Consider the following 18,383-nt stretch of genomic DNA (forward strand, 5'->3'; position numbering starts at 1 on the left):
ATGGGTTCACAGTGTCGTGGATGGCATCGGAGAATGCCTTTGACAACTTTCTAGTAGTCGTGGTGGATTCTGGCAAGCTGCTGGACCCACAGGAGTTCCTCCTTACAGGAGCCCAGCGGCAACTGAAGCTCAAAGGCCTTATTACTGGCATTGGCTATGAGGTTATGCTTTATGGTTTTGTCAAGGGGCAYCAAACAAGGCCCCTAAGCACTATCGCTGTTACAGGTATTTTAATGCAAACAAATTGTTTTCTTCCACCCTTTCTCTCTTGCTTTTCCTCTCACCTCTTGGAATATGTTTCCTGAAATCCATTTGCAAAACAAACCTTGACTTTTGCATCCTTTTTTGCATTGTGGCTACACATAACTCCTCATGATTGATAGGTTCACCAATGAAATTCCATTCCTTTTTACTTGGCATTTCACTTTTGACTCTGAGAAGAAGCTGGTAGAGAAGCATGACAGAGGTAGGTTGAGTGATGAAAGTTTTTGCTTTGGTCATGCAGGTAATTCTAACTGGAATCTTTAACAAAAAAAAAAAAAATGGCTGCAAGCAAGAGCTTMCCTTATTAAAAGCTGTTGAGCACCTCAGTAGTCTCCAACTTGCCATGCATCTGGGTCATTCAAGAGAAAAGTCATACTGGCTTTCCTGCTAATGGTCTACTCTCTTTCATTCTCTGTGTGGGTTCCACCTGCAGACCATCAAGTGTGATCATTGCCACCCATAAGGTTGACACATGTTCTCAAACTCATCTTAGCTGTCATTTTCCAGCTGCATTTGAGCTTTCTTGGAAAATCTTTGCAGACGGATTCCATAGCCCTGTACCCATCCAGGCTCATCTGCATATGCACCAGTCTATGCACCAGTAAAGATAAGGGTAGTAAATGTAAATGAGAAAGTAAAAGTAAATGAGAAAAAAAAAAGAAAAAAGAAAACAAACAAACAAACAAACAAAAAAACCCCACTCCAGTAACACGTCTGTCGGTATGATGCTTGACCATACTAACTTAAATTTCAGAGTTGCTTAATATCCTAGAACTCTTGGGATCCTCAAGTGGCTTCTTTCACTAGCAACAGTAGGACTTTCATTTTGTATTTAATTGTGCAGTTTAAGGGATATGGATTTTCATGACACCCTGTTGTTGCTTCAGCACTTATTTATTATAGAAGTGAAGGATTTATCTGATCAGAAACATTATAGAGTCCAGAACTGCATGGAAAATGGGTTTCGCATGAAAGAAAAGACTCCTTCCAGTGGCTTGTGTGTTGTACTCCTAACAGAGGGAAATGTGACAAAATTAAAGGCATGGCTGCAGATTCATAACAAGAGCTTGTTCTTATTACATGTGGAAGTTTCACGTATGTTGGGTAACTCAGTGAAAGCAAGCGACAAATGCACATCAAACTTACTATGAGCATGTTTAATTTTGCATGGCAGGGGCAAATGATGTTTGCTATGAAGTAATGAAAAATTTGAGTGGGCCCACACACACTCACATATTTCGTCTTCAGAATGTTTGTAATGCTAATATACATTTTTAATTTATTTATTTATTTTTTTAATAACAGGCAGATTCTTTCCCTTCCTTTGAACTGTGCTTGGATTCTAGCAGGGTACTCTATCCAGACCTCAGGATGGCCAATAAAGGTTAAAAAAGTCTTCTTTTTTCTTTTTTTTTTTTTCCCCTATTGCTTTCTTCTTTTTTAGAAGCAGAACCAGAGGTCGACAACCTTCTGGTTTCAGATGCTACCCCAGAGAGCTTCCGTCTGTCGTGGACTGCAGATGATGGGGTTTTCAACAGTTTTGTTCTAAAAATCAGGGATACCAAAAGGAGATCTGAACCACTGGAAGTAATAGTACCAGGCCATGAGCGTACCCACGATATATCGGGKCTGAAAGAGGGTACTGAGTATGAAATTGAGCTACATGGAGTTAGCAGTGGACGACGTTCCCAACCCATAAATGCAATAGCAACCACAGGTATTGTCTTCACAGTAACAAAAGCAGAACTGTTCATCCATGTTTCTTTTAACAGTTTTGCTTTTTGTAGATGGTTTGAGTTGTTACTGACGTGTTCAGATTGTCTTCTCCATGGCCTTCATCCAAGTTTCTATTCTGTGCAGTGTCCAGCTTTATAATCAACAATCTCTCTTTTCTTAGCTTCATCATTATCTATTTAATATGGTTTATTTCTTTACTCCCATCATATGCAAGTAGGCAGCATAATCTAGAAACTAAAGCATTTGGTTTGGGAGCCAAGAAATATCTTGTGTCCATATTAGATTTTATCAGCGATTTCCTGGGACTAATTGCATATCCCCACTTCACATCAATTTACTTCCCTGGAAAAGCAGGATAATGAAATGAATTTACAAAAGGTATTCACAAGTTTGTTTATGGTTTGATCAGCGGTAGGACTGAGCATCTTTAACTCAGATTAGTTTTTCTAGGAGTAACAGCTCTTCAGCAATTCAAGTGAACTTTAATTTCTTGCAAAATTAAAGCCCTGGTGCCTGCAAAGGGCTTTGGAATCTTCCACAAGTCACTATATTTATACATTCATTTATGTCAAGTATCCTGAAGTGAATTAGCTTAGTGAATTATCCATATAAAATCTCTAGAAGAAAAGAAGTAGGTGCAAGTACCAATTACTGCTGTTTTGTTTAAAGACACCAAAGTCTTGATCCTCAGTTACAGTATACTGATTCTACTAAGCTGAAGCTCTTGCCTTTTGTCTCACACTGGCAAAGAAAACTTCTAAATGGAAATGCAAATGTCTGGGGTCTAAACTTAGCCTAAAATTTCATATGTTTCTGAAAAATCTCCACCACAACAAAGCCTCATTTGCACAGTCTCAGTGAGAAGGAGAAATTGGTTTGCTGGTTGTAGCTGGATGTATGCTCTTTCTTCTATTGTTTTCCTATGAACTAATCAAGTAAAACAACTCTTGAGACTCAAGTTGATTTCCTTAGATTAATCAAAAGAAAAAAAAAGATTCATAATTTGAAGTATTTCAGTTTGTCACTTTTGAGTGAAGCCTTTCTACTTTTTCATAGTTGCCTTTTGAAACTTATTTAAAATCTCTAAAGATATTATTTTTAAAGCATCTGTGAAACTAAATATTTTTATATAAAGGAAATGAACCCATGTGCTTTGACCCAACTTATCAAAATTTCAAGTTTGCTTTTATCAAAGCCTAACAATTTGAAATCAACCTAAGTTAGGGAGGAGGGAAAAGAGCAGAAGCAGCMTAAGTTCAGTGTGTAAGAGCCTCATTAGTGGTCTCAGAGTTTGTTGTGCCAGTTGTTAGCATGGAAAGGCACATTTCTGACTGCCATTACCTCCCTTGAATAAACAGGGAGGGAATATATACACTCAACAAGACTTTTACATGAACCAGAACATATATCTGTCACAAGCCACCTTTCTCCACGCTCGTGAGGGTTGGTTCATAATGGAGAGGGAAGCTTGAAGTCAGCTGCACTTGTTAGTAGTGTGTCTCCATTTTATCTACTCCCAAATTATTTATGGTAAGCATTTTCCTCATGACTACATTTTTGTTTAGCTCTTTCAGAGAGATTTAGGAGCATGCCGTACTGAAGCCTGTAGCCTAAAAGGTGGTCAGCTGTAAGCAAGCTATGGATAAGTGATAGGTGCATTCACAAACCTCAGCTAAATCACTCAAACCACAGGTTGCTACGTATTGCTGAGGCCACTAAGACATCTAACTGGACCCTGATTTAGGAGTTATTAGACAAACATATCCATTTATGTACTTTTTCTCTCTMTATATATACCTATAGCTTTTCCATTTTGATTGCAAAGAAACATCGACTGAAGTGTTTGACTCCCTGCTCTCTGTAGTTTGGCCTTTTGCCCCTCAAAAATCTGCTGCGAGAGAAAACATCAGCTGTAAAATCACAATGGTTAGAGCTGCAGTGTTCTAGCAAGGAACCTGCTACTCTCATGGGAACATTTGACATCTCCTGGAAATCTGTGTCTGTGATGTTTGCCAGGGTGCAATTCAGCCCTGAGCGGAGGACCACAACACCGCTGTGTGCTGCTTTATATCCTAGGGAATAAACATGCTTCTACTGTTTTCTTCTGAATGTGTTTTACTGTGCTGTACTGTGCTGGTATTTTTCATCTGAGAGGATCCCAAAACACTTTGCATGCTATTCATATATGATAAATGAAGCCTGCTGCTTCAAATTACTCAGGGAAAAAGAGCCAATGTATATAGTCTTGTAGTTTATTTGTGATGAAAGAATAATGTTTTAGCCCAAAAGAGGAATAGCAGCTCCTCAGGTACAATGGATCAGGTTTTAACAATCTCACAGTCTAGGAATATCTTCCATTGCTCCCACAACTTCTTGGGGATAATGCCAGAAAATAACATAAATCGTCTTTATCTGCTGCATGTAATTTCTCCTTTTTTTTTTTTTTTTTTTAAAGAAGAATGTTCCAGTTGCTCCTTTTTGTTTTCCTGTGCTAAAGGGAATAGCTGTGTTACATCTCCATCATTTTTTTGATGCCTGATACTTGCTGTGATGGTCCTTTGTGCTGTTTGCTCTTAGAAAYGTAGCCATGGTTGAGACAGTTGGGAATGTGGAGCTTGCTTTTTCCTGCCTCTGAGTACAGGAGGGTGACTCTATTTGCCAGCACACATCGAGGCTCCTGCAGCCAKAGTCTGCTTCTCAGCAGTTCCCCTGCAGCAGAACACGAGCTGAAAGCATGTGCCCACGGACCTGGATATCACAGTGTCTGAGCAGGGAGAACTGGGGACTTTAGTTTCTGTGCAAGTCTGGGAAATCCCTGAGGGAGCTACCACCAGCCTTTTTTGGCTAAGGACATCTGTGTGGTAATACGAAATCAGTGCCCTTTTCATTCCGCTTTTTYACTTGATATTTTGTATTCTCCCCTACTTCCCCCAGACGGTAACTGAATCAGTAGCAGCTCTGGGTACTGTCTAGTTTCACTAAGATCACCTTGCTTTCTTCCTTCTCTTTTTTAAATTTCTTTCTTTCTTTGACTTTTCTTTATAAGCAAATCCCACAGAGCCAATATGTCTGGTGAGCWCCAGAGAAATAATTTATATTTCTCTTGAGAGCTTGGCTATTTTTCTTTCCCTGTTTTCCAGCCAATTTACTGCATTGCTGCTAGAGCTTTGAGAGGCACATGGAACAAACAGCCCTCTTAGACCCCTTTCCTGCAGACACATTCTTTCCAAGGTATTTCAAGTGCAGACACTTCTTTTCTTCTCTTTCCCTTTTCCTGTCCACCTCCTGTTTCACCTCTCTTAATGTGGCTAGTGTTTGGGATGTGTCACCTTTGTGCTAATGGCCTTCTATGTTTGAGCTGCTTATTTTGCTTTTAATGCATGTCAGGGTTGTTTTGCTTACAGTCAAAAAGGCAAATTGGAAGTGAGATGCTAAATATAAACTTGCAAGTGGCAAGTCTCTTTACCATGTCCTTCCAGAAGCCATTTCCATGCACATTTTTATGTATCTTAATTAAACCTTTGACTGAAAATTATTCTGACTGTAGGAAATGTTGGTTTGCGTCTTCAGTTTAGGTTGTTTTGAGAAGCAGGCTCTCTGTTTTCTATCCAGGTGTCCAAGGCAGTTGTTGAAAGGGAGCAACATCTRGTTCAAACCAGTGCAGCTGCGGCACCCTGCCTTTCTTGGAAGAGTTGAAGTGTTTAAGGCTGTATGCATTCGCTTTTTCAAAAAATCCAGTAACCTAAACTCCTTTATAAATCATCCAAATCATACCAGTAGTGTAGAAAGAACTGCATTCTCTGCCCATTCTAACAGCATCATGTTGCTCTGAAATCAGCAGGAAATCCAGCTAACCTGGGCTTAGACAGCAAGGCAAAACAGGATCATACCTGTGYGTTTTTCCCTGCATCGTTGCATTGGACAAAATATTGACAGCATCAWCTCTTGGTACAGAAGACTAAGAGAAATCACTCTTCCAGCAAGAAGAATTGATAAATGATTTACCTTTTTCTTTCTACGTGTTGTCTTTGTCCTCTGTTCTTCACTGGCAGTTGTCGGATCTCCCAAGGGAATTTCATTCACGGACATTACGGAAAACTCAGCTACAGTCAGTTGGACACCGCCACGTTCCCGTGTGGAAAATTTCCGGATTTCCTACATCCCTGTCACAGGAGGTGAGTAAGCAAAGCAAAGGAGAGGGAGGGAGATGGGTAGAGGGGACCAGCAGAAAATGTGAGCTGTGCTCATGTCAGTGTGTAGCAGTCTTATGTAGATCATCTCTTGTGTCTTCCAACTGTTAGCCAGGAATATTGGTGAGCGTACATGGTCCCCATGGCCAACCTCTGTATAAATATAATGTCCCATATCCCATGGACAACATTTGCAAGGGAGCTCAGAGATAAATGCTTGTATCACTGTATGCTCAATYGGGCTGCATTCACAGAAAGGTCAGTTTCCACCGAGTCTCCTCAGTAAGGGTACATTTTCAAACTGCCTCGTTCTTTTACATGCATTTTATGAGCTAAGCATATTTGAAAAGATAGCCCTCAGAAACAGTAATCATGATCTRTGGCTATAAAAGTTTTCCAAGGCAGTGATTTCAGTTTGTACTCCCCAATGTTGTTTCATTCCATGCATTATATCTCGCTTTAGTGTTCAACTTAAAAAATCTTCCGATAGCCGKTTTTTGACATAATTTAGAAACATCTCTGAATGTAAACAGCTAAAATCACATAAACAACAGATACTAAAAACATCAGGAGCACAGAAGTGTTTTTTTAAGAAAAACTGTCAAGATAAAGGCCTCCAGACAACACAGAATGTAAGCGCACAAGCGACTTTAAGCACATTAGTAGTCACACAGAAGAAAAGGAGAAAGCCAAAATCACAAAGAAAAGAATTTGTTTAAATCTTTTCTAGAATAAACCTAGAATTCAAAATGAATACATGCTCTCATCTACATATGCAGGGACCTCTTGGAAAACTCCATCTRTATTTAAGATGAGATGGATAAGGGAGAAACTCCTCATATTTAGCTTATCTTTCTCCAACCTCTGTAAGGAACAAAGAATCTAGTGAACTAGCTTGTCTTTTTATGTTTATGAGGTTGCATATTGAGAGACCCGTGTTTTCAGCTATCTCATTTGTGAGCTTCGGGAATGTTTGTGAACAGAAATGCKCATTTATTTCTTACTTTGGACATTGATATCACTAGGAAAAATATGGAAATCAGTATCTTGGATTTAGGTTTCATGGCAGCGGTTGGCCCTCAACATTAGTGATTGTAGTTGGGAAAAATTCAGCCACTTTTGCACAAGTTCATCYGTTGTGGTCACAATAGCTTTCAGATGAAACACGTCCTTAAAGCATTTACTGGAACATTACATTATTAATCCCTTGGCATTTGGCTTCATCTTAGGTACTCCCAGTATTGTTACAGTTGATGGAAGCAAGACAAGGACCAAGCTGGTGAAATTAATCCCAGGTGTAGACTACACTGTTAGTATCATCTCTGTGAAAGGCTTGGAAGAAAGTGAACCCATCTCTGGAACACTGAAAACAGGTAATACATACAGAAGAAATAACTACTTTCAAATGTACTGTTCATGCCATATAAATGACTCAGGAACTGAAGCTGAAGACCCAGTGAGATATCGCTTTGCCTGTCACCACAAACTGTAAGACTTTTTTTGCCCACTTTTCCTTTCTGTGTTTGCCCTTACTCTCCCATTCTGTCCCCTTTTGAGAACCAGCTCAGTTTAGTTCTTCTCACTTTCTGGTGTGAACTCAAACCCCAGATCTCTCAAATGCCAGACCAATATCCTTAACACAAAAACATCCTCTCTCATACTTTCTTTAACGTAGCTTTCAATATCCTAAAAGAAAATGAGTTCCAATCTACAACTGTTAATCTTACCTTCTAATATAACCATTCTTTCTTGGGGACCAGCAAGTGTTCAGAGAGGGAAGGAAGAAGAAGAGGTCAAGTTTATAGCTCATTCTAGCTGTAGAGGAGGCATATATCTGTCCCGGTTTAGGGAAAACATCAAATGAAGTGTAAGATAGAGTACCATGAGAACATGTCAAATTTTGGATGATTAGCTGGATGTTCAGTTAGTTTATTTTTAAACTTACTGGGCAAACTGAAGGTCAAAGGGGCTATTGGTTGCAGTCACATTAGTTCTTTTTCTCAAGCTCTATCTCCTGAGTTCACTCCAAAAAGTAGTCATGACTTTAGAGTTTTGAGAGAAATGTGTCAGCTCTGGCAGAGCCATTAAGGGGAAATGTATCAAGAATAGATCTGAGAACAGAGCTAGTTATGTCTGTTCCCAGCATTTAATCTTTTCATGCATTGACCTCCCTTTTCAGCCAAGTCAGTTGAGGTTTTATAGGCGCTGACATCTTTTCCAGAGAACTCCACCATTCCAAAGGAGCATCATAAAAGCTGCATCAAGCAAAAAAGTATGCAGATTTTGTATCATATCATTAAAGCAAAGCAGCTGAGACTGTCTAACTCCTTCAATCTGTTATTCTCTTTCAGTTCTGGACAGTCCGTCAGGTCTGGTAGTGATGAATATCACAGACTCTGAGGCATTGGCAACCTGGCAGCCAGCAATCGCCGCTGTGGATAATTATGTTGTCTCCTATGTTTCTGAGACTGGTAAGGACAGTTAGTGATGGGTCAGTGAGTTGTCAACATTGCAGCTTTTAAGAAGGATCCTCAGGAATGAGTATAGCAGGGTGATTCCAGGAGGATAGGGTGTGGGGGGACAGATGTTATTTGAATGAGATTTCTTGTTGAAAGCATTTTGAAATATCATTGTTTTAGTTGTTTTAATGTTGTCACTGTTTTTATGATATTCATAATTCAGTTCATAATTCATACCTGATATTTGAGAAAAGAAAGCAGTGTTATAATTCATATGAATGCTAGGAGTGCTAGTACGTTTAGATAAAAGACTGCTGTTAATCTACATTCAGTGTAGGTGTCAACAGAGAAATGAGGCCTGTGATTTCACTGCTATTTCATGCTTGCTCCCACCTGGTATAAAAATGATCACAAAGAATGGAGCTGAGCACATTGTGACATGTCTGTCCTGCTGAAGAGCAGACAGCATTTGTCTTTTTCTTGTATGTTTGCTTCTTAGAGCCAGAAGTTAATCAGGTGGTGTCAGGAAACACTGTGGAATATGACCTGAATGGCCTTCAACCTGCAACTGAGTATACACTGAAGGTCCACGCACTGAAGGACATGCAGAGGAGTGAAACCCTTTCCACCAAGTTCACTACAGGTGCTGTTTCACACCTCACTGGGTGGTGAAGTGTCATCTTTTGTAATCCCACCAGGTTTATATTTTTCCAGTACCATGCAGCTATCCAAAATATTGTACATTTTTGGCCCAGAAATTTGAATTTTGATAGTCTTTGCATCATATTTTCCCTGATAGAAGGCCATATGTCTGGCCCAGAAGGCAGTGTTTTGTCACCAGTTCTACAGCATTTCTCATGTGAGGTAAGAGCAGGAGCACTTGTTTGGGAGCTATTTCCATCCTGACAGCTTCCTCTGAATATCAGTGAAATGATGGTCCATTCTCATTTTACTGAGCATACACTGCTCATTTATGAATAGTACTTGCCTCATTCAAGAATGTTTACTAAAGAGTAAGGAACAGAACCAGGTAAATTTATTGCTATAAGTATGATGATGAATAGACACTGTAACTGGAAAAACTGTATTATATGAACAGGTTTTCTATACAGAACAGAATTCTTAARAAACAAAAAATCTCAGTTTCCTGAAAATATGATCTATCTTTTTGTGTGAAATAGTAAAAGCCATAGCTTTGCTTCAAACGACATTTCAATGCAACTGCTTATAAACTGAAGCACCTAAAACAGGCTGATATTTTAAGTTAGATAAATACATGCAGTTTAAAATTACTAGTAATAAAATTAAGTTCCACAGGAACTTAAAGAAACATTTCTTGGCAGTGAGGGTGACAGAGCCCTGGAACAGGCTGCCCAGAGAGGTTGTGGAGTCTCCTTCTCTGGAGATCTTTAAAACCCGCTTGGATGCAGCCCTGTGCCACGTGCTCTAGGTGACCCTGCATGTGCAGGGGGGTTGGACTCGATGACCTCTGAGGTCCCTTCCAACCTTAAGCATTCTATGATTCTATTTTTAAAACACAAAATTAATATAATGGGTAAATTAATTGTTTTGTTTTTAGTCTCATTTCTCTGTAGAGCAAAAGTTTGCTTTCCTGGACTGTTTTGGTATTTTGCCGATAAAAAAATCTCTATACTTAGTTCCGTCTTGAAGTGATTGTAACTGGTTATTTTCTCCTTCAGAACTGGATGCTCCGAGAGATTTAAGTGCCACTGAGGTTCAGTCAGAAACAGCTGTGATAACGTGGGGGCCTCCACGTGCTCCTGTCACTGACTATCTCCTGATCTATGAGTCCATTGATGGCAAAGTCAAGGTATGGCACTTGTATCCAAACCAGAGAGGCTGCGCCTTAAAATTGAGCATACGGGTTGCTCAGTAGTGTCTGGCCATAGGACATAAACACGAACTGGAATCTGAACATGGTAAAATATGAAGTACTTGAACATGAAAGAATTTAAAACCTGCTTTATACTTTCCCAAATGATATTCTGAAGAAGAAGCTTAGTTGCAGCCTGAACTTTGGCAGTCCTCTCCCTCAATACAGAAAAGGTGTATGTTCAAGGCATGTAAACATTTATGCTAACTTGCCTTTATGTCACATATCTTAAGTATTATGACATTAAACATTCATTTCCAGGCAGCTTTTCCTCATACTTCTAATGAAACTTAACATTATAAAAATCTTCAGGGAATAAAAATGTATTGCTAATAATTTAAATGGTAAAATACCATAAATAATTTACATAAAATTAATCTRCAAATGTAAAAATATGTAGCAGTTCCAGTTTTTATGATTTCCCTGCTGAGATTTCTCTGTATTATTTATTCTCCCTAAAGGAAGTCATCCTAGGTCCTGAGACAACTTCCTATAGTCTGACAGAGCTGAACCCTTCTACTCAATATATGGTGAAACTTCAGGCACTGAACAGATCCCTGAAGAGCAAAGTGATCCACACTATTTTCACTACAAGTAAGGACCTTAAAGTGTGTAAGCAGATGAATAACATTTAAGTTACTTCCCTCAGGACATCTCTGAGCTCTGTAATAAGCAGATTCAGATTTCACAGAAGTTTTTTAATACAATTGTCAGTAAGCACTTCATTCATGGGCATTCATACTACTAAGCTGTAGTTCCATGTACTTCTCCCAGATCGGCAGAATGAAATTCATTTCTTCCTATCCATCTGTGTTCACCACCATAGTCATCCTCCTGCTGAAACATTCTGCCTTTCCTATGCAAAATGTTGAAAGGAAAGTTGTCTTTTAAAATTTAGACAGATATTATGATTTATTTATGTGTTGACATATAGCACGCTGTTAAAACAAATCAGCATTTTAATTTAAAAGGAAGAAAATCACATGTACAAAAAAAAAAAAAAATCAGTTCAGCAGTCCTCAGAGCAGAATTCAGAATTCCTCTTTTTTTTTCCCTCCTCTTTGAGATCAGTTTTCACATTGCCACGCTGGCATGTTCATTCCAGCTCTAGCAGTAAAGACTCTCCAGCAAGCTGAATGCAACAATAATTTGAGTTTGCTGAAGGTCACCTTACAGTTGACATAGCTGGCCGTCATTAATCTCTCTGACACATTTTTGAAATGAAGGAAAGGAAAATAAAATGTTGCTTAGCATTAGCTGTGAAATGCTGCCTGTCGTTTGTCTCCCTTTTCACTGTTTCCAGCATTTCAGACCCAGTAAGATCGTCACATTTGTGCATGCTTCCTCCCAGCACTTGCACTAACTTCAGCTCACAGAAATGCCAACCAAAGTCAGAAAGCTCACAGTTAGTTTTTGTTTGTTTATTTGTTTTTCTGAAAACAAGGGGAATTCCACCAAYGGGAGATAATTGTCTACCAACAATAAGATAAGAGTTGAATCYGGCTATATTAAAGCAATATTCATTAAACTGTACATGAGCAGGAACTGAACTTGATAACTTCCCCTATGCAAACACAGTGTGCATGGGGGATTCGGACAAATGCTTGAACTCTTTCATGGTTAGAAATTGTACTAACTGTGACGATGGTATTAGCTTCTTGTCAGAAAGAAGYGCATAGCAACATTTCCGTATAGTTTCAATTGTCTTTTGCTTTGTATTATTTTTAAAAAGCCTAGTTTTATAACATATTCAGTATTAAACTTGTAAATCCTTTGTATGAAAGCTAACAACTGTGGCTTGAACTTCTAGGCACTGTGCCAGGCTATGCCGTTGACCCAATATAGATTTTTACGTGAGTCACCTGATTTTCACATGTTCATTGTAACTGCTGATTTCTTAAGGACTTCTCCTTGTTTTCTTTTGTTTGCAGATGGTCTTCTCTATCCTTATCCTAAAGATTGCTCCCAGGCTCTCCTGAATGGAGAAACTGCCTCTGGGCTCTACACAATTTACTTGAACGGGGACAAGGCACAGCCTCTGCAAGTCTTCTGTGACATGGGCGAGGATGGGGGCGGATGGATTGTGAGTAATAAGTAGAGGCAGTGTAGGGCTGCCTTGTCTATAAATTTTGGGAATTTTGTGATTTGTAGAACAGTTCCATGCCTAGAAAATTGATTGCCAGCTCTCCTGGTAGACAGAGGAGGGGGAGATATCTATAGGGAATGGAAATTCATTTATCAAATTCTAGCAGTTTCGGTGAGATGGAAGTGATCTGAACATGCCATGTTTGTAGGTGTTCCTGAGGCGCCAAAATGGRAAGGAAGATTTCTACAAGAATTGGAGGAATTATGTAGCTGGTTTTGGAGAYCCTAAGGATGAATTCTGGATTGGTAAGTGGCAAGAATTAATCTTAAAACAAACAAATAAATAAATAAATCCCAATTTTAACCATTTAGCAGCCTTCAGTTAGATTTAGTTGGCAAAAGTAATTTTTAAAACCTCTTGTGGCAAAAAGATTGGGCTAAGGAAACTAGAAAAAGTATACTCTGAGGAATATATTGATTGTTGGATCCAATCCAGGCCCCTGAAATTGTAGTTCATAAATATTATCTTGTGGGTCAGKGAATGTACTAAGTCAGTGTTCCCTGGTTTTCAGTAAGAAAACATATAATTAYTTAAGAAGCAAGTGCAAACCTTCCTACTGTACTGCTAGGACACCCCAAACATAAGAAAATGGCCCTAGAAAACAAAGTAAGATGAACAGAAGCAAATAGAAAGTTGTTAAAGCTTGGTCAACATTTCTTTGGTGATCATGCATCGCACATTTGATTGTTTTTCCCAAAGACTTAGATGCTGCTGTGATTAGAAAGGTTGAGAAAGTCCATGTGAATCTCTTAAAGTCTCTGCTGGCCCATTTTTGTATTTACATTACCCTACAGCTCAAAAAGCTCGCTTTCCTCACCAAGGCTTATGCCYTGTTGTATCTGTGCAGGCCAGTTACAGCCCTTTTATGGAATAACATAATAGAAAATAAACATGGGGAAATAAATGGATCATTCATATATTTCTACAGGTCTGGAGAACCTCCACAAAATCACTTCTCAGGGCCAGTATGAGCTGCGTGTRGATCTGCGGGACACAGATGAGACAGCCTACGCCGTCTACGACAGGTTCAGTGTTGGAGATGCTAAAAGCCGGTACCGGCTGAGAGTAGATGGATACAGTGGCACAGCAGGTGAGCTGATATTCTTTTTTTCTTCTGATTTACAATTTTCTCCAATTCGGCTCACAGTTACAATGTGTAAATATGGCAGATCATCCCCAGAGCAGGTACCTCTTGTATGTTAGGCATTTGAAAATATGAACATATCAATATCTTTTATACTCCTATTCTAAACCCTCCATTCATTCAGGTACCACTTTTTAGGGCATGCTTATGGCAGAATATAAACCAGAGTATTAACAGACACATACCTCATTTGAGCAATGTTTGGCTGTCATTTATGCAGCTAATAATATAGCTCAGTACAGTCTCATCTTTGTCAGTTGKTTATGCTATATTCCTGCTATAACAAGAATTGTGATTTCACTGAACAAATCATCTGCCTGTTGTAATTATCCCAGGGCAGACCCTGCAGCTCTTACTGAGTTCTCTTTGGGGCTTCAGAGGAGTAGGACATAAATCCAGCTCTGCAGGACATCTTAAAGGGAAATACTTTCATACTGCAAGGTGTATGAAACAGAGCCCGGAAAGAGCCATTTCTGGAGTCTCCCCTCTGATCATCACATGAAATTTCTGTACAGCTACTAGGGGTGCAGACAGAGTTTTTTTCTAGAAAGTTTCAGGATGTATATCTATTACAGGAATTAATCTGGGGGCTGCTACTGCCAGTAAGATCTCACTTGATTACTTCTTTATTACTTGAGTGTTTAGTGCTAAGTTAAAGGAGATCCTAAGGTATCAAAYATGAATTCAACTCTAGCTTCTCCATTACATGCAACTATAAATGGGCACCCAGTCTTTGGGCTTGGGAGGTCAACAGTAGGCAGATATCTGTACTCTGTGTTACTAGCTAATGAAGACAAGTAGCTTAATTGCATGGACCAGCAAAGTATGGAGATTCCTGTGGGCTCAACTCACTATATGATGCTGCATTGTTTATACTGCCTCCTGTACAGAAGGTCAAAGTCCAGTTTTCAGTAAGAATTGCAGAAATAGAGCTGCATGAATGACCTTTTAATAACTTTTGGATTACAAATGACCTGGAAGAATGTTTTGAGTGTCTTCCAATAACAAAGACTAAGCACTTCTTTCTGAAGTAAAACAAGTCCATTTTGAAAATCTTAGGCGCACAGCCAGACTTTACTGCTGGAGTGTGACACAGTCCAAATATTTTGTGCAGAATGGTTCCTTTTATATAATCTAAACCATGACTTTGCCCTTCCTTTTTGTCCTCTCATCCAGGTGACTCCATGACCTACCATAATGGAAGGTCCTTCTCCACCTTTGACAAAGACAATGATTCTGCCATCACCAACTGTGCTTTGTCATACAAGGGTGCATTTTGGTACAAGAATTGTCACAGAGTCAATTTGATGGGCAGATATGGTGACAACAGCCACAGTCAGGTGAGCTTGGTGTTTGAAGGCTTCCATAATGCAATATAAGAGTCTGAATTGCAATAGTGAATCTATTTTTCATTCATTCAGGTGGCTCAGGTAACCAGACATGAGAGCACTAATAAAACCCACTGTATAGGCCAAAGGATAGTAGGGAAACACATGGGCAGTTCCTCACTAAATCAATAATTTCATGTCAGCTGAGCAAATATTGATGATTTTTTCGCATATAGCATGGGAATATCCCAACTGTGCAGAGAACAACCAACCATTTAACCATAGGTTTCCAGGCATGAAACAAAACATTCTTTCTGCCATGAAGGCCAGGCAAAGTGTGGCAACTCTGGGGGACAAATGTGGTCTGTCCAATATGGGCTGTGTGAACTAGAGTCCTGATTTGTTCTTTCCAAAGGCCTTTAAATTTGTTGTGCTTCTGTTCCCTGCCGTAGAAAACTGAACCAGCAACCTGAAATGAGAGTAGTAAAGGCTGAAAACAAAGAGCAGGGGAATATGCAACCTCTCATGCTTCATCTTTGCCTTTGCAGGGTGTTAACTGGTTCCACTGGAAGGGCCATGAGTACTCCATCCAGTTTGCAGAGATGAAGCTGAGACCCTCCAGCTTCCGAAATCTGGAAGGAAGACGAAAGCGAGCGTAGAGCCCCAGAGTGATAAAGGGGCTACAGGCAGGGCAATGGGGGGGAGGGAGAGAGTGGGGGTGAGGGGGAATCCTCTGACATCACAGGGTGGTAGGGTGTGAGAAGCTGGTAACCTTACCAAAGCATCAGTGACCCTTGACTTGACCTGACAGAGGCTTCTGCAGCAGTCCCAACAACGAGCCTTATGAAGCCACTGCATTTTTGGCAGAGCAGCTCTAGCTGCCCACAGCTAATGTCCTTTACACCAAAGACTATGATCTCAAGGGTTGTATGTTGTTTTATTAATTTTTATTTTCTCAAAAAGGCTCTTGTATGAAGTTCTTGCACAGTCTGACTATCTCTAGGGTGACCCAGGGTATGGGAGGGAGAACAGCTTGTACATTGGTAGTGTCTTTTAGAACCAGCCATACTTTATACACAGAAATGTGTAGATTAATTATCATTACTATTATTAGTTATAATTGAAATCCTTTGGTCATTGGAAAGTCATATATATATATATATATGTATATGTGTGTGTGTATATATATATATATATATTTCAAGTACCAGAGAAGATAGAGAGGGAAAGGAAAAGCAGTACATTTTTAAACTTAAGCATAAAATTAATATTATTAATATAATGTCAAAGTAATAATAATAATAATAAGCTAAGGGTTTTTTTCATTTTTAAGAGAATTATGCTTTCTAAAACACAGCAGGACAGTGTCTGATTGTAAGGTTTTTAAAAAAAAATAAAAGCACAATTAATTTTAAATAAACTTTACCTTTTTTCATGTCAAGTTTGTGCATATCCAGGGTATATTTACTTACAAGGGGAAGTTAATGAAAGGTTGAGAATAATCAGGCTTCTAAGCACGTACAGAAAATGGTTCCTTTTGTTAAAAATCAGTTGTGAGTATTCTGGAGAATTTCTTACAGTGAAAGACCCATAGTATTTGATTTCCTTTAGAACATATTTATTTTACTTTCTGCCCCAAATCTTCTTAGCTGTATTTCACAGTGTCACTGTCCAACATTTGCTCCCTCTAGGCAGGAATAACTAACACAACAAAACAAGGAAAATGCAGAGCTGACGCTGGGTACCAACGATAGCTCTGAACATATGTGTAAATAAAGGGCTTTCTTTTTATATATATATATATATATATATATATAATTGAAATTTATATGTAGTTCCTCTGTGTTATATTTCAGCTGAAGATAATAAAAGATCTTTTGTTTTAATCTAGTCTCTCTACACTACTTCAAGATTGCACTTTGCAAAAAGAGCAAATGTTTCTGCTCCCTCCTTGGCCATCATTACATTCTGGTTGGGCAAGGAGAGGATTTAGGAGAGAATGTGACCAGCTCTGTGAGTGGGACATAAGTGGTAGCTATTAGGTAAGGTTGGATATTGTTGGTTTACGGTGTGTGGCAGTAAGGCACCAAAAAAAGTCAGTCTCAGCAACGGACTGGCAATAAAATCAGTTTCAGCAAGTCAGTTCAGAAACATTCAGTATGGTGATGGGTTTACTTGATGACCTTAAAGGTCTTTTCCAGCCATAATGATTCTATGATTATGTGAAGTGGGATTCTGTTGCAGATACCTGTAACGTGTCTCTTTGAATTCTCTCTTCTGCAGCTCAAAAGACACATCTGTGGCCCAATGGCCAGCAGATGGCACATGGAGTTTGCCTTGGGCAGCACCCAGGCTCTGCTTGGCAACTCTTGGGAATCGTGCAAGTTATCAAGCATTGGTCCAGGCACTGCTATCCTTGCAGTGCTATCCTTGCGGACTATCCTGCACTACTATTCCTTGCTATCTCCTGATTTGGTGGCACTCAGAGTTTGTGGCTGTCCCTGCTGTCTCTGCACTGTGTTCTTCGTTAGGAGAGCTCATTGTGTAAAGTAAAGCCCTGTGACCACAGACAGCAATTTTGCTCCTTGTGATAAAAGGCTTTTTCCTCATCMTGGTAAGAGTCCTGGCTTGCAGAAGCTGCGTCACACCAAAAATACTCGACAAAGAGGAACTCCTGTTTACTTTCTCTGTGAATGTTATTTCACAGCCTTTTAATTTCTTTCTTCTTTTAACCCAAATGGAAGTTACATCAGTGAATATTGTTTGGTTTGCTCAGGAATAGGAGTGTCTTTTATCCCTCTTKAGCCCTGGCAGGAGTCTGAGTTGCAGCACTGCATTTAAACTCATGCTCTGTGATTAATAGTCCTTCTCTGGTGTTCATCAGAGCAAATGATGGGCACTATAAAAAAGAGAAAAGCTTTTCAGTGCAGGAGCAGTGAAGAATCATGACACTTTCTTAAGATATTTTTCAGGGTATTAGGAAATGAGACTAAATAATTCTGTATAACAGGGTGCTTGAATGTCCTTACCATTGGTTTGCAGATATTCAGAGAAAGCAGTGACATTTATAAAATTATTTCCTTGTTTATAGTAACATCACTAAGGTGTCTGCATCTGGCTGCGGTATAGCTTTGGCAGATCCAAACACAGGTGCTGGAGATGGGCTCATAGTTGCACCTAACCCACAAAATGATGCTATAAGGCAGCACAGGAGAAAGAGA

General features: G+C 39.4%; 1 protein-coding gene across 6 annotated transcripts in view; it reads left to right on the plus strand.

Annotated features, from left to right (window-relative positions):
- Positions 1-16,302, plus strand: part of TNC (tenascin C) — a 92,882-nt gene extending 76,580 nt beyond the window's left edge. For 5 of the 6 annotated variants that reach the window (XM_026049239.1, XM_026049238.1, XM_026049241.1 and 2 more), the window contains 12 exons: positions 1,709-1,981; positions 6,054-6,176; positions 7,421-7,564; positions 8,543-8,662; positions 9,150-9,293; positions 10,351-10,481; positions 11,006-11,138; positions 12,476-12,627; positions 12,839-12,935; positions 13,619-13,780; positions 15,011-15,174; positions 15,711-16,302. In XM_026049239.1, the coding sequence (XP_025905024.1) occupies positions 1,709-1,981; positions 6,054-6,176; positions 7,421-7,564; positions 8,543-8,662; positions 9,150-9,293; positions 10,351-10,481; positions 11,006-11,138; positions 12,476-12,627; positions 12,839-12,935; positions 13,619-13,780; positions 15,011-15,174; positions 15,711-15,821 (1,754 nt within the window). In that variant the 3' untranslated portion in view covers positions 15,822-16,302. The remainder of the gene's footprint in view (positions 1-1,708; positions 1,982-6,053; positions 6,177-7,420; positions 7,565-8,542; positions 8,663-9,149; positions 9,294-10,350; positions 10,482-11,005; positions 11,139-12,475; positions 12,628-12,838; positions 12,936-13,618; positions 13,781-15,010; positions 15,175-15,710) is intronic. The other variant, XM_026049242.1, reaches the window with a different exon arrangement.
- The last annotated feature ends 2,081 nt before the right edge of the window (positions 16,303-18,383 follow it).

This window comes from Nothoprocta perdicaria, unplaced genomic scaffold (assembly GCF_003342845.1).
Source record: "Nothoprocta perdicaria isolate Ctin4 unplaced genomic scaffold, notPer1 scaffold_6, whole genome shotgun sequence".
NCBI classification, from domain to species: Eukaryota; Metazoa; Chordata; class Aves; order Tinamiformes; family Tinamidae; genus Nothoprocta; species Nothoprocta perdicaria.